We start from the raw sequence: 15778 nt of genomic DNA on the forward strand, positions 1-15778 counted from the left end.
AGATCATAAAGTGGAGTTTGGGAGCCTCTGAGCTCATAGCCATTTGATACTGTAGTGTGATTCGGGGTGTACTCTGAGCATGCGGGTGTTAACCGTGAAAGGTATGACCTCAAAGGCTGACTGTGGGACATCAAGACTGTGCAGCCAGGGAGTCTAAACAGGATAGCATTACTGCAAGAAGTAAAGAAATGCTTCGTTGTTGACATGTCAGCAGTGCCTCCCTGTGGCTTTAAGTAGGAATAGCAATATTGGAGTGAATTTGGTTCTCAACCTCTTCTCATTCTTAAAAGGAAACTGACAGCTCTGAAAAATTCCTGGGATCTCCAACACTCAGCGGGAGGGTTAGGGTAGATTTGAGACAAAAATACTGTACTTCCTGCTCAGAAGCCTGTGAGGGGGTAGAAAGATTAAAAAATAAAATGATATAATAATTTACAATCTGGTTTCCTTTATATCAATCACATGAATCAGATATTCATGTTGCTGGCTTATGTCTTGGCTGTCTCTGCCCACTGAAGCCAAATAAAAAATATGGAGACTGAATTTGGAGGAAATAGAAAGGTGGCTTTAATTCTTGGTCTGCCAAGAAGGGAACAGGGTAGATTCATGCCTCAAGAACAGTGCCCCCTCTGTATGAGAAGTCTAGGGGCCTATATAAGATGAGGGCTTGCAGTCAAGAGTCAGTGATGAGGAACAAAGGTGTTAGGATTGTGTCTCCTTCTTGCATTGTTTCAAAAATAGTCATAGGCTGGCGTCAGTAACCCAGTTATCGAGTCTGGCAGTTCAGTGGCTCGGCAGTCTTCTTTCTGATATGTAAAACAGAAGAACTACAAGGGGAAATTAAAGGATGCTTGCTCCTTTGAAGAAAAAGTATGACAAACCCAGACAGTGTTCTAAAAAGCATAGACCTTACTTTGCTGATAAAGGTCCGTAGAGTCAAAGCTATGGTTTTTCCAGTAGTCATGTATGGATGTGAGAGCTTGACCAAAAAGAAAGCTGAGCACTGAAGAACTGATGCTTTCAAATTGTGGTGCTGGAGAAGGCTCTTGAGAGTCCCTTGGACAGCAAGGAGATCAAGCCAGTCAATCCTAAAGGAAATCAACCATGAATATTTACTAGAGGGACTGATGCTGAAGCTGAAGCTCCAATAATTTGGCCACCTGATGTGATGAGCCAACTCACTGGAAAAGACTCTGATGCTGGGAAAGATTGAGGGCAGGAGGAGAAGGGGCGACAGAGGAAGAGATAGTTGGATGACATCACTGATTCGATGGACATGGGTTAGAGAAGCTCTGGGAGATACTGTAGGACAAGGAAGCCTGGTGTGCTGCAGTTCATAGGGTCACAAAGAATTGGACATGACTTAGCAACTGAACAACAACAACAAGGTGAAGAGAATTAGGTGCAAAATGTAGCTCTTGAAGAGTTAGGGGAGCAGAAAAGCAAACTTAGTTACAGACATGCAGAGTTAGAAGGAGTTAAAGTAAAAAAAAATCTTTGAATGTTCAGGCCTACTCATTGTTCTGTTTATCTTTTCTGTTCTTAGGAAAGGGAAAGAAAAAAATTCATTCTTCTCTTTTCCTTTCCACTACAACATTGATAAGGGTATATTGTATCATAATATTAAATAAGATTCTAAATTAGGTGTATTTTGCTAAGGACTATATGAAATAGTAACTTTTTTTTCCCATTTCTTCATCTACACAACCAAAAATTTGTTATTGAGTACTTCATGTGTGATTAGCGCAATAGTGATTAGCATAGATGGTTACCAAGAGGTAAACTACTTTCAGAGAGATTTTGGTCAAAATACCATGAATTATCATTTTTGAAAATTTGCAGGAGAGACAACTGAGTTAAAAGATAAAATACTAATGGTCATTCAACTAACAGGCACAAGAGTGAAGAGAGAGAAATTAGGCATATTCGCTACTAAATCTATTTTTCCTACTATATTGTCTAGGGATTGATCTACATTTTTTTTCTACTTTAATTAGATAGCTGTAGGGTTTTCTGAAGTTTTTTCATGCTCCAAATTATAGATAGCAAAGGTAGTGCACATCAAAATCCATGATATATTGAATTAATAAATGCCCATAAAGTTAGTTACTGCAATAAAGATACCACAGAAACTTAGCACAATATGTTTGCTTTTCATCCACATCCTGATTTCAGTGCATGGGGGCTTTGCTTCATGTCATCATCTAGGGACTCATGCTTCTGTCATATTTGGGTATTCTGCATTCTAAGCCCTTAGATACTTTCACAGATCATTCTACATCTGACTTTCACACAGTGAGGCTTACCAGGTGACTCAGTGATAAAGAATCAACCTGCCAAAGCAGGAGACACAAGAGCTGTGGGTTTGATCCCTGGGTTGGGAAGATCCCCTGGAGAAGGAAATGGCAACCCACTCTAGTATCCTTGCCTGGAGAATCCCCGCGGACAGAGGAGCCTGGTGGGCTACAGTCCATGGGGTCACCAAGCATTGGACACGACTGAATGACTGAGCATGAACATGTCACACAATGAAGGGAGACAGTGTGCAGAATCTTGTGGGATATTTTAGGGGCCAATCTGGGAGAGATTTACATCATTTTCTTTACCATTGTGTTGGCCAGAATCCTCACATAAATCTAACTGCCTAGAGGGGAGGCCAGGTGACTAAATATTTATTTCTTAAGATAAATGATATGAGAGACTCTCATGTGTAACACATACTTGACTCTTTCCAAGTGAGGCTACCCAAACTCTCATTTAGTCACTGAATGCAGCACAGAGTCCAAGGTCGCCAGGAGTGTGTGGTCATCTTCATCAGTCCTGATGTGTTTCCTCTTAGACCATCATCTTCCTTCTTCCATCAAATATTTGGTGGTGGAGCAGAAACTGGGTACTAGCCATTAAGATTCTAGGTTGAAAGTGAAGCATGGGATATGTTTCACAGGAACTTGTCAACGGTAATGCTGGAATGCTTTGGGGGCAGGCATCACATTTTAATCTCCTGACAGTTGGGGAAGATCCCTAACTAGATACCAGTTATGTTCTTTGGGAGAATATCTCCTGACCATTGTTTTCTATGTTCCCCTTGTTCTTTTTTGGAGGTTGTCCCCAATGACATTAAATGAAGCAGGCATTGGAGCATGTGACTTCTTTTGGAAGTATTGTATTTGTAGCCTGTTCCCTGCTCAAAAGATATTAGGGTCAACAATTATTTTAATTGTTTACCAAAAGCTTTCTCTAATAGCCAAATTCATTTATATTTGGCAGTTGTTTTCTAAATGTTGTTCATTTTAGTCACTAAGTTTTTTCTGACTCTTACAAATCCATGGACTGTAGCCCACCAGGCTCCTCTGTCCATAGCATTTCCCAGGCAAAAATACGGGAGTAGGTAGCCACTTCCTTCTCCAGGAGATCTTCCTGACCCAGGGATCAAACCAGCATCTCCTGCACTGCAGGCAGATTCTTTACCACTGAGTCACTTGGGAAGCCTATATTGGGAAATGTATATGCTAGGTTGCTAAGTTGTGTCTGACTCTTTGCGACCCCATGGACTGTAGCCCGCCAGGTTCCTCTGTCCATGGGGATTCTCCAGGCAAGAATACTGGAGTGGGTTGCCACATCCTCCTCCAGGGGATCTTCTCAACCCAAGGATGGAACTCAGGTCTCCTGCACTGTGGGCAAGTTCTTTACCCAGTGAACCACCAGGGAAGCCCAAGAATACTGGAGTGGGTAGCCTATGACTTCTCTGGGGGAACTTCCCAACCCAGGAATCGAACTGGGGTCTTCTGCATTGCAGGCGGATACTTTACCAGCTGAGCTACCCAGGGAAGCTCTCTGATATGTTAGTACTAGGTCAATTCCAGGTGCTAGAATCACACTGCCATGTAAGCACCTGACAGGTAGCATTTTTGATTATAATATAAGTGCCTGACATTAGGCTTTTGATAGCTGAGGCATACACTTTAAAAATATTCATCTCCTTCAAATAAAACTCAAATAAGATATTACCTCGGAGTAGTCAGAATGGCCATTATCAAAAATTTACAAACAATCAATGCTGGAGAGGGTGTGGAGAAAAGGAAACCCTTCTCTACTGTTGGTAGGAATGTAAATTGGTATAGCCTTTATGGAGAACATTATGGAGGTTATTTTATAAACTAAATATAGAACAACCATATGATTACCAAGGGGGAAAGTGGAGGTAGGGATAAATCAGGAGATTGGGATTGAGACAGGAGATAGAAGGGCTCCAACTTGGCCATTTACAATCAACCAGCCTCCTTTTGCATTTCCTGAGGCAACAGATAGGTGGGCTCCAGTTGAGAATTTACAGTGAGTGAGCCTCCCATTTGTTCTCCAAAATGGAAGTAACACAGAAACAGCGTACATAGCCAGTCTTTGTCGCCTGTCAGCATGTCAAGGGAATAATCAAGGCAAGGACAGAGGCGAAAACTGTCTGAGTAAAGGATTGAGGGGTCTCCCCTTCCTCCTCTTTTGGGACAAGGGAGACACTATACATGTGCAGAAAGGCTCCCTGCAGTCAAAAGTCAGAGAATAATTCCAGGCCATAATGAATCTTGTTCTTCCCAGAAGCCTTCACTTTGAGACCCATCTTGGTAATGGTGTGCATGTGCACGCCGGGGAGGGTTCTGAAACAGATTAACAGGGGCGAGGGACAAAGCAAGGTGATTGGGCTGAGAGAGGAAAAGACCCAGAAAGCTGCCCGCTTATAAAAGATTTAAACTTCCCAAAGGCGCGACTCTCTCTGAGCTGGCCTGTGCCCCTTTCTGCAAGTACTTTTCAATAAACTTTTCACTTTACTCTTTACCTTCTGCCTCCTCTCCTGAATGTTCTTGACAAGGCAGGTAAAGACTAGGGACCCTGGCTCTAACTGCTGGCCCCATGTGGTTCAGTGATGAGGACTCCTGGTCTGGGAAACTAAGACCTTGCTTCTAACTACTGCTCACTACTGCTTGCTATAAGTTGACATTCACTGCTGTGCACATCTAAAATCAGGACTGACATATACCCAGTACTATATGTAAAATGGGCTTCCCTGGTGGTCAGATGGTAAAGAATCTGTCTGCAATGCCGGAGACCTGGGTTGGGAAGATTCCCTGGAGGAGGGCGTGGCAACCCACTCCAGTATTCTTCCCTGGTGAATCCCATGGACAAGGAGCCTGGTGGGCTACAGTCCATGGGGTCGCAAAGAGTCAGACATGACTGAGCAACTAAACTCAGCATATGCAAAATAGATAACTTAAAGGACCTGTATAGCACAGGGAAATCTACTCAATACTCTGTAATGACCAATATTGGGAAAGCATCTTTAAAAAAAGTGGATATATGTATATATATATATACACACACACACACATATATAACTGATTCACTTTGCTGCACAGCAAAAACCAACATAGCATTGTAAATCACCTATGTATACTCCAATAAAAATTAATTAAAAATAAAAATATTTATCTCAAATAAACATATCGCCAGTGACATGACTAGGTAAAGAACCAGGATATCAGCCTGTGAAATTTTAGAAAACTCTGGTCCTGTAAATAAATGATCTGCTGATTGTCCCTGCTTTTCTTTTCTTGTACTTTAATTCTCTCTCTTCTGTTTTAAATTCACCAATAAAGAGAGAAACTGTGAAAACCTGGGAACCTCACCCTTGACCCCAATAAAAGCAGAACCTCAGGTCCATTCTCTGTCTGTCCCTCTTCTGTATCCCTGACCTTGTTGTGTGGCTCAGGTATGCTCTTTACCCTATAGGACTTGTGAGCAATAAACCTTGTTTTCCCAAAGTTTCTTGATGTTTGTGGCTGAGGGGTATTGTGTAATCATATAAGAACTACAAGGACTGATTCAGCTTCAGCATTGACTCTGGTTGGGAAAATATCTCTGGGGGTTCCCTGCAAGGAATAGGAACCCATAATTCCAGAGATGTGGGTTCAACCCCTGAGCTGGGAAGATCCCCTGGAGAAGGAATTAACAACTGACTCCCAAGAATGCCTGGGAAATCCCATGGACAGAAGAGCCTGGCAGACTGCAGTCCATGGGATTGCAAACAGTCAGACATCACTTAGAAATTAAGTATAAACACACACACCCTAGACATTTTTAGCCAATAGCATCACAAAACACACAAGAATTTTCTTTGGCATAATGTAACATTTTTCTTTCTTTTCTTTATTTCCTTTTTCCCCATGACACTCCTTTTCTGCATAATTGTGTCCATCTAAGACTGAGAGTTGAACACTGAAGAAAACTGAGCACTGAAAAATTGATGCCTTTTAACTATGGTATTGGAAAAGACTCTTGAGAGTCCCTTGGACTGCAAGGAGATCCAACCAGTCCATCCTAAAGGAGATTAGTCCTGGGTGTTCATTGGAAGGACTGATGCTGAAGCTGAAACTCCAATACTTTGGCCACTTCATGCGAAAAGTTGACTCATTGGAAAATACCCTGATGCTGGAGGGATTGGGGGCAGGAGGAGCAGGGACCGAACAGAGGATGAGATGGCTGGATGGCATCACTACTTGTGGACATGGGTTTGAGTAACTCGGAGTTGTGATGGGACAGGAGGCCTGGTGTGCTGTGATTCATCGGGGCGCAAAGAGTCGGACACGACTGAGAGTGACTGAACTGAACTGAACGGAAAGACTATCAGTCTTGAGAGGAAGCTATCTACATCATCTAGTCTGTCTAGTGGTGGTTTCTATTGCATTTTGCTACCTCAGTTCAGTTTAGTTGCTACAGTCATGTCCTGATTTTTTGTCAAAACATGGCCGTAGCATGCCCACTTCTGTCTTTACCAACACCCAAGTTACTCAACTCATTCATACAGTCAGTGATGTCATCCACATCTCATCCTTTGCGTCGTTCCATCTCTCCACCTTCAGCTTTCCCAGCAACTCAGGGTCTTTTCCAATGAGTCAGTTCTTTCACATCAGGTGGCCAAGTATTGGAGCTTCAAGCTTCAGCATCAGTTCTTCCAATGAAATTCAGGACTGATTTCCTGTAGCATTGACTGGTTTGAAGCTTCTTGAAGTCCAAGGGACTCTCAAAGTCTTCTCACAACATCAAGAGTTCAAAAGCATCAGATAACTTGGCAGTGGCAGCCTGCCAAAAAAAAGTGAAGATAACTAAAGAGCCTCGATGAAAGTGAAAGAGGAGAGTGAAAAAGTTGACTTAAAGCTCAACATTCAGAAAACTAAGATCATGGCATCTGGTCCCATCACTTCCTGGCAGATAGACAGGGAAACAGTGGAAACAGTGACAGACTTTATTTTTTGCGACTCCAAAATCACTGCAGATGGTAACTGCAGCCATGATATAGAAAGAGGCTTGCACCTTGGAAGAAAAGTTATGACCAACCTAGACAGCATATTAAAAAGCAAAGACATTACTTTGTTGACAAAGGTCCATCTAGTCAAAGCTATGGTTTTTCCAGTAGTCATGTATGAATGTGAGAGTTGGACTATACAGAAAGCTGAGTGCAGAAGAATTGATGCTTTTGAACTGTGGTATTGGAGAAGACTCTTGAGAGTCCCTTGGACTGCAAGGAGATCCAACCAGTTTATCCTACAGGAAATCATTCCTGAATATTCATTGGAAGGACTGATTTTGAAGCTGAAACTCCAATATTTTGGCCCCCTGATGTGAAGTACTGACTCATTTGAAAAGACCCAGATGCTGGGAAAGATTGAAGGTGGGAGGAGAAGGGAATGACAGAGGATGAGATGGTTGGATGGCATCACTGACTCAATGGACGTGAGTTTGAGCAAGCTTGGGAATTGGTGATGGACAGGGAAACCTGGCGTGCTGCAGTCCATGGGGTTGCAGAGTTGGACATGACTAAGCAACTGAACTGAACTGAACTATCATTTATATACATTGATGGCCAAGCAAAAATCCAATTGTGTTGTGAGAAAGGTGTGAAGTTGTAGGAGAATCTCCGGAAATTTCTATGGCTCTTCTGGTCTCTCTGAGACACTGTCTACCCTACAGCCTGATCTACCTCTTGTTTGCATCTTCCAGATGATTTATTAAGTAATTCTCCATGTTTTATTTTAGACATAAGAGAGAGAAGCAGAGGGACATTTAGATCCCTTCCATGGTTTTCTGTCATCCCCATCACCTGTGGTAGGAAGGAAGAGAAGGCACTGGATGAAGCATAGGTAAGCTGCACACAAGGGATAGAAGTCCAATGGAAGTGGTGCAGAGATCTGAATCCCTCTCCAGACCCAGCCCTCAGCTCAGGACCATCTAAACGTTCTCCTGAGACCTGCCTTGTCACTCTGCCATGGTGACCTCAGGAGTTCAACATTTAATTAAAACAAATGACAATTTTCTGCTCAGTCTTAGAGTTCATGTAGTTTGTTGTCTGTCAGGAGACACTTTTGTTGGGACCTAATTGGGAAGGGGAACTAGAGGTGTTTATATCTAGGAAAGACAGACCTTGATGGATTTCCTCAACAAAGTTACTGAATTTGTTGCATTTACTTGGATGTTTATAATAGAATTAAGAACTGTGTCCTGTTTGAAAAATAGGCTGAGAGTTTCCAAAGACCTATGATCACTCCTGTAAAAGTAAGTATTGATTTGTCTGTAGACTGAGCCAAAAGAGGGATATTTATGGGTCCATGCATCTTGTTTCCTCATGGGTGAGGTGGCCGCAGGCTCCCTGACTTCCTAGGTACATTGATTACTTGAGAGAAGTCTGAGGAGCTCTGTACTACATTATCCAGATAACTAGTATCAGCTAGAAGATATTTTTGAGACTATAAAATTTCATTTCTTTTTCCTGCTGTGAAGTAAATTCTGCCTTGCTTAGAATCATAAACTTTGATTTTCTTTTGCACCGGTCTTTTTTCCTCAGCCAAATGGATTGCATACTTTATCAAATAATAAACACAATATAGTGATCACCATGCCTCATTCTTCCTGCTCTTCACTGAGTGATGGAATGATCAATGTGCCATATACTCTTGAGAAAGAACCTCCTGACACTCACTTTTTTCTAAAGAGACTTGAATTTTAATATTTGGAAGTCACCTTTCTTATCCTGCCTAGGTTATAGTTAGCTATATGAATTAGGTAGATAATTTAAACCTGCCATATTTTAGTTTCATTTTCTCACAAGCATGGACAAAATCAATTTTTTAACTGTGATTTTGTAAATTCAATTGTATACATAAAAACATTAACTACAATCATTCAATAGCTTTGTTATGTTTCCTTACTAATCTCCTGTCTTCCTCTTTTCTTCTCTCCCTTCCCCCTTTTTTCTGTCTTCCTCTCCTCTTTTTCTCTGCTCCCCGCCCTCTTTTTTTTTCTGCCCTGATATCTCCTTCTCCAGCAGTTGTGTGTAGGAGAGTGTGAGACTTAGAACCAGACTCCACCTGCACTCCTCTCTCTGTGATTCCTGTGCACAAAGTCCCAAAGATCCCACATTTAGCCTAAGTGTCCCTATCTTAAGAAGCATTTGAAGACCTTCACAGGAGAGGCTATTTTTAGATCTGATTTTCAATTCAGAATGGTGGTTGTACTGGTGGCAATTCCTCTTGTTTTCCCAAGAAAGCAATGCTAAATGTTGTTCTGTATAAGATGTGTATTGTTAACAGTAGTATTTCCTACAACCACAGTGACAGTTCAGACAAAGAATAGTCATGAAGGTAAAATCTTGGACATGAGTCCACTTGTAAAGAGGGTCCCTCCCAGGTATTTGCTTGGATCCAAACCACTGATTCTCCCATCGCATGAGATGGGACACATGGAAAGTGCTTCCTGGCCCCCACAGTTGCCTGTGGTCCATGCTCCTCTGAGATCCCTGCTCTTTTGATCATTGGGGGTGTTCCTCTGTCACCTCCCTACACAGACTTACAGTTGCTGAGGGTAATTTATTCTGTCCTTTCTCCACAGGTTGAGACTATAGAAATTTTTTTCTGAGAAGGTTCTCATCCCTCAGTTTTCTTACACTTATTTTCTTGGGGTTTCTTTTTCTTTATTCAGACTCCCCAAGAGCTTTTGATCTCTCTCTCTCTCTTACTCTGTTCACAGTGCTGAATTAATATACTCTACTGGGAAATAGACCACAGGGCCTTGGGGTACAGGTGTCTAATAAGGGCATCAACCCCTGTGAGCAATGGGGATGGAAGGGCACAGTGAAGCCAGAGCCCATAAAATCAGCCTCTAGAGCTTTTGTAAGGGCCAGTTCAGCTACTTTCCCCAACATCCAGAAGCAGCAGCAGTGCAAACTTCTGGAGGTGGTAAGTCCCATGCTGGGGCCAGGAAAATTGTGAGGAAGGAGACAATGAGGAAAGGAGGTGAGTCCAGGAATAAAAAGGAGATGGGATGCTTTCAATAGGGCCTAGTGCAGATGTAGATCCTGTGAAGATACTTAGATCCTGTGGCCATACAAGGTTTATGGGCTTCAAACAACTCTAGGCTCAAAGCCCTTCACCCATATCACGGCTGGGAGACCAAGGCTGTGTGCCTGGCTGGGTCAGGAGCTCTCTTTCCGACCTAGTCTAAATCCATCTATGAGCCAAGATGATCACTCCTTTTTCTAGGCAGCCATTTCTGGGCTTGGATATTCTGTTATATTTTTGGTTATTTAAGACTTATCTGACCTTTCCAGATTCAGTATATCATGGTCAGAGAACATGTTTTCTTTGCTAGCGCCTGGAACAAAGAATCACAGCAGCCACTCCTTTGTAGATATTAGCCTGTGAGTAAAAACTAATGGAATTGGAGTATTGGTGATCAAATCTATGCCCCAGATGGCCAACAAGTCCTCACTTCTTAGAAGAGGCCTTACTTTCAATGAGGAGAATACATATGTAGAGAAAAAAAAAAAGGTTCCGGCTATTAAGGAATATAAAAGAGACTATAAGGAAAAGGTCAGTTTTCATTCCAATCCCTAAGAAAGGCAATTCCAAAGAATGCTCAAACTACCGCACAATTGCATTCACCTCACACGCTAGAAAAGTAATGCTCAAAATCCTCCAAGCCAGGCTTCAGCAATACGTGAACTGTGAACTTCCAGATGTTCAAGCTGGTTTTAGAAAAGGCAGAGGAACCAGAGACCAAATTGCCAATATCTGCTGGATCATCAAAAAAGCAAGAGTTCCAGAAAAACATCTATTTCTGCTTTATTGACTATGCCAAAGCCTTTGACTGTGTGGATCACATAAACTGTGGAAAATTCTGAAAGAGTTGGGAATACCAGAACACCTGACCTGCCTCTTGAGAAACCTATATGCAGGTCAGGAAGCAACAGTTAGAACTGGACATGGAAAAACAGACTGGTTCCAAATAGGAAAAGGAGTATGTCAAGGCTGTATATTGTCACCCTGCTTATTTAACTTCTATGCAGAGTACATCATGAGAAACACTGGGCTGGAAGAAGCACAAGCTGGAATCAAGATTTTCGGGAGAAATATCAATAACCTCAGATATGCAGATGACACCACCCTTATGGCAGAGAGTGAAGAGGAACTAAGAAGCCTCTTGATGAAAGTGAAATAGGAGGATGAAAAAGTTGGCTTAAAGCTTAACATTCAGAAAACTAAGATCATGGCATCTGTTCCCATCACCTCATGGGAAATAGATGGGGAGACAGTGGAAGCAGTGTCAGACTTTATTTTTTTGGGCTCCAAAATCACTGCAGATGGTGACTGAAGACATGAAATTAAAAGACACTTACTCCTTGGAAGGAAAGTTATGACCAATCTAGATAGCATATTAAGAAGCAGAGACATTACTTTGCCAACAAATGTCTGTCTGGTCAAGGATGTGGTTTTTCCAGTGATCATGTATGGATGTGAGAGTTGGACTGTGAAGAAAGCTGAGCACTGAAAAATTGATGCTTTTGAACTGTGGTGTTGGAAAAGGCTCTTGAGAATCCCTTGGACTGCAAGGAGACCCAACCAGTCCATCCTAGAGGAGATCAGTGCTGGGTGTTCATTGGAAGGACTGATGCTGAAGCTGAAACTCCAGTACTTTGGCCACATGGTGTGAAGAGTTGACTCATTGGAAAAGACCCTGATGCTGGGAGGGATCGGGGGCAGGAGGAGAAGGGGACGACAGGATGAAATGGCTGGATGGCATCACCGACTAGATGGACATGAGTTTGGGTAAACTCCGGGAGCTGGTGATGGACAGGGAGGCCTGGCGTGCTGTGATTCACGGGGTCGCAAAGAGTCGGACACGGCTGAGCAGCGGAACTGACCTGAACTGAACTGAAGATGGAGCTGAAAGTATATTGCTATAATATATCAGTGTTATTGGAGGTCTGAAAGGGACATTTCTTTCCTGTGTCACTTAAAGGGTCATTTATTTCCTGTGACTTTTGGTGATGTTCTTAACTCCAGTCTCCCTGCATCTCATCTTTTCTTACACCAAATTCAAGAGTCCTCCTCACCCCTCCAATACATCCTTTCTTCTCCACCTACATGACTGTGTTCAAATCTTCCTCACTTTTCCTTTGAACTATTCAGGACTCTCTAAGACTTGTGTGCAAGTCTCCTTTGTCCCATCTTTAGCATGGCAATTCCCTGTGTCAAATTCTCTGTTGATTCCTTAGGATGTACCTGACTGCCTACTGCTAGGTGGGCCATGAATGGCTGAGTATGCTCCCTCATGCCTGTAAACTTTGTTTCCTGACACTCCTCTCCTATCTCCTCTCCCCAAAGAAATTAGGATCTACCAGCCCATAAAACCCCATCATTATTTATGACTGAGCATCCACCTAGGCAGACCTTTGTTCTCTTGCTATTACCTGTAAGAGTGACCCTCTCCTCTCCCCAGGTGAATGTTACCCCTTTTTGTTTCCTATCCTTAGCTTGTCATATCCCTGGGCTAAAAGAATCTCAGGAAATGATCCTTTCTGTCCCCACAAAAACACTGAAGCTAAATATCATTTATCTATTTTATAAATGAGAAAACTAGGTACCAAAGAGTTTAAGTAGCTGTCAGGGTGGTACAATGAGCATAAAAGCCAGAATTGGAATTCATTTGCATCTAAGGTCTACTTTTCAAGCATAACACATTGCTTCATTCACCTGTACTTTGGTCTCTTTCCAGTTGTTTGTAAGATCATCTTTACTAGAGCCACAGCTATACTGTATTGTAAGTATTGGTAGGTTAATTTTCCTCTATTAATTAAGCTCTCAGAAGATAACTGTTTTTCCTTAATCCATGCTATACATTTGCATGCTTTACAATAAGACCGAGTACTGAGAAGGCACTGACTCTTTTCTCATTTGTTCAAATAGATCGAGCCACTCTGAGGATTCAGAACTTGAGGTTATTGGAAAGGAGAAGCCTTTTCAGAAAAGGTGGATATGTTTACTCTTCTTCTTATTTCTCTGATTTGCATAGGGTAATTTTCTTAATCACAAATGGGAATACAAGACAGAGTTGATACATAATTTTCCCTATTGCTGTTTTAATCCCAGAACCCTTGGTTTGTCTTAAAAACCCTATAATGGGTAGAAATTGTGTGTGTGTATATGGGTTATCTTGATGAAAATCTGTATTTGGGAAGTCTGAGACATTCAAAGTGAAAGTCCTTTTTCCAATTCTTCTCTGACAGCAAGAGTCTGATACCTCCTTGCACACACTTCACCCTCCTACAGGAGACTTGTCAGATAGTACACACACATATAGTACACATCATTAAGAACCTCAGATCTGTTGATTATATACCGCCTGGGCTCCCGCCTTCATCCTGCCATGATTCTCTGGCTCTTTCCTGTTCTTTGGCTGTTGCATCCATTGTTGTCACCCTTCTTAGTACTTGGTTCACCCTAATCTCTGTTTAGCAGTGAGGGGGATAAGACAGTACCCAATCCAAGAAACAAATGGAATCAAAGCAGATGAGTTTACAGAACAGATTCCAAATGCTGGGATCATTGGGTCCGGCCACAAGAAATCACAGATAATTTTGCTAGCTAGGTATATGAATTCCTATTGAGGGTCATATACCTAAAACTCACTCATTAACTGGTTTTCTATTTTAATTTTGGTAACCTCCTGGTATCCCTCAATACTGACTGTCTCTGTCACTAGAATAGGAAATTCACAGTCTTTTCTAAAGGAATCGAGCCAAAGAAAGCACTCTTCAAATTTCACAAAGAGAAATAGCAGCAAATAATCCAGTAAGAGAATGGTAAACATTATGCCTTGAAGTGGAATCCTCTTTGAGTTTGGAAGAACGTATTCTCCTTGGGTGGGGTCAAAGAATACTTCTAATCTTTTATGAAAATAAAGAATCCTGAAGTCAGTCCCTGTCCAATTGTATGGAAATGGCTGGGCTTTTCTAAGACTTCCATGAGGCCAGCTGAACAGAGCCCTCTGTATAGCTGTCCCTTCTAAACTCCGAGGGAAGGACAGCCTTAATTAAACTGTGCTTGTTGAGGCTAGATATTGTGAAAGAGCTCTAGAGCAGATTCCTTGGTTCTCAGTTCTGGTTTCACATACTAACTCTTTAATTCTGATCAAACTATCTTGCTCCCCTTTATCTGTACACTTTCATTATATGCAAAGTTAGAATAACAATATTAATTACATTTAAGTGTTTTTAAAAGGATGATATGAGTTAATGAATATAAACATTCAGAATAATATAGCATACAGTTTGTTCAGCTAAATGTCAGCAATGATTGATGATGGTTTGAAAACTTCATTGGGATAGGTTAAGACCATATCTAGAATGCATACTTCCTGTGGTAATATATTCTGTCCTATATTTTAAGGACTGTGAATTTTCAGTGTGATCAGGAAACATTACATGATATCACACAGCAACTACTCTACTCCCCCAGTCTCCGAATTCCTCCTCATCTGCTTTCCTAACTACCAGAACTGGCAGCACTGGCTGTCCCTGCCCCTCAGTCTCCTCTTCGTCCTGGCCATGGGGGCCAACGCCACCCTCCTGCTCACCATCCGGCTGGAGGCCTCTCTGCATGAGCCCATGTACTACCTGCTCAGCCTCCTCTCCCTGCTGGACATGGTGCTCTGCCTCACCGTCATCCCCAAGGTCCTGGCCATCTTCTGGTCTGACAATAAAGCCATCAGTTTCCCAGGCTGCTTCTTCCAGATGTTCATCATGAATTGCTTCCTTGCCATGGAGTCCTGCACATTCATGGTCATGGCTTATGACCGCTATGTGGCCATCTGCCACCCACTACGATACCCCTCTATCATCACTGATCAATTTGTAGCTAGGGCTGCCATCTTCGTTGTGGCCCGGAATGGCCTCTTTTTTCTCCCCGTTCCAATTCTTTCTGCCAGACTCAGATACTGTGCGGAGAACATCATCAAGAACTGCATCTGCACTAACCTCTCTGTGTCCAAACTCTCCTGTGATGACATCACCTTCAATCGACTCTACCAGTTCGTGGCAGGCTGGACCCTACTGGGCTCTGACCTCATCCTTATCATTCTCTCCTACTCTTTTATCCTGAAAGCTGTGCTAAGGATTAAGGCTGAGGGAGCTGCCGCCAAGGCCCTGAGCACCTGTGGTTCCCACTTCATCCTCATCCTCTTCTTCAGCACAGTCCTGCTGGTTCTGGTCATCACTAACCTGGCCAGGGAGAGGATTCCCCCAGATGTCCCCATCCTGCTCAACATCCTGCACCACCTCATCCCCCCAGCTCTGAACCCCATTGTTTATGGTGTGAGAACCAAGGAGATCAAGCAGGGAATCCAGAAACTGCTCAGGAGGTTATAAGAGGTAAAAAGAATCAGATCCAACTCCTGGAAT

At 42.5% G+C, this 15778-nt stretch overlaps 1 protein-coding gene across 1 annotated transcript; it reads left to right on the forward strand.

The window, feature by feature from the left end:
* Nucleotides 1-14719: 14719 nt before the first annotated feature.
* LOC122450165 (olfactory receptor 56A4-like) lies at nt 14720-15778 on the forward strand. Its single transcript, XM_043482367.1, has one exon. The coding sequence runs from the start codon at nt 14804-14806 to the stop codon at nt 15743-15745; it is 942 nt and encodes a 313-aa protein (XP_043338302.1). The 5' UTR covers nt 14720-14803; the 3' UTR covers nt 15746-15778.

This window comes from Cervus canadensis, chromosome 11 (assembly GCF_019320065.1).
Source record: "Cervus canadensis isolate Bull #8, Minnesota chromosome 11, ASM1932006v1, whole genome shotgun sequence".
NCBI lineage: Eukaryota > Metazoa > Chordata > Mammalia > Artiodactyla > Cervidae > Cervus > Cervus canadensis.

Excerpts from the sequence above, each read along its gene's own strand:
- LOC122450165 (XM_043482367.1), top strand. The coding sequence starts at position 14,804 with ATGATATCACACAGCAACTACTCTACTCCCCCAGTCTCCGAATTCCTC.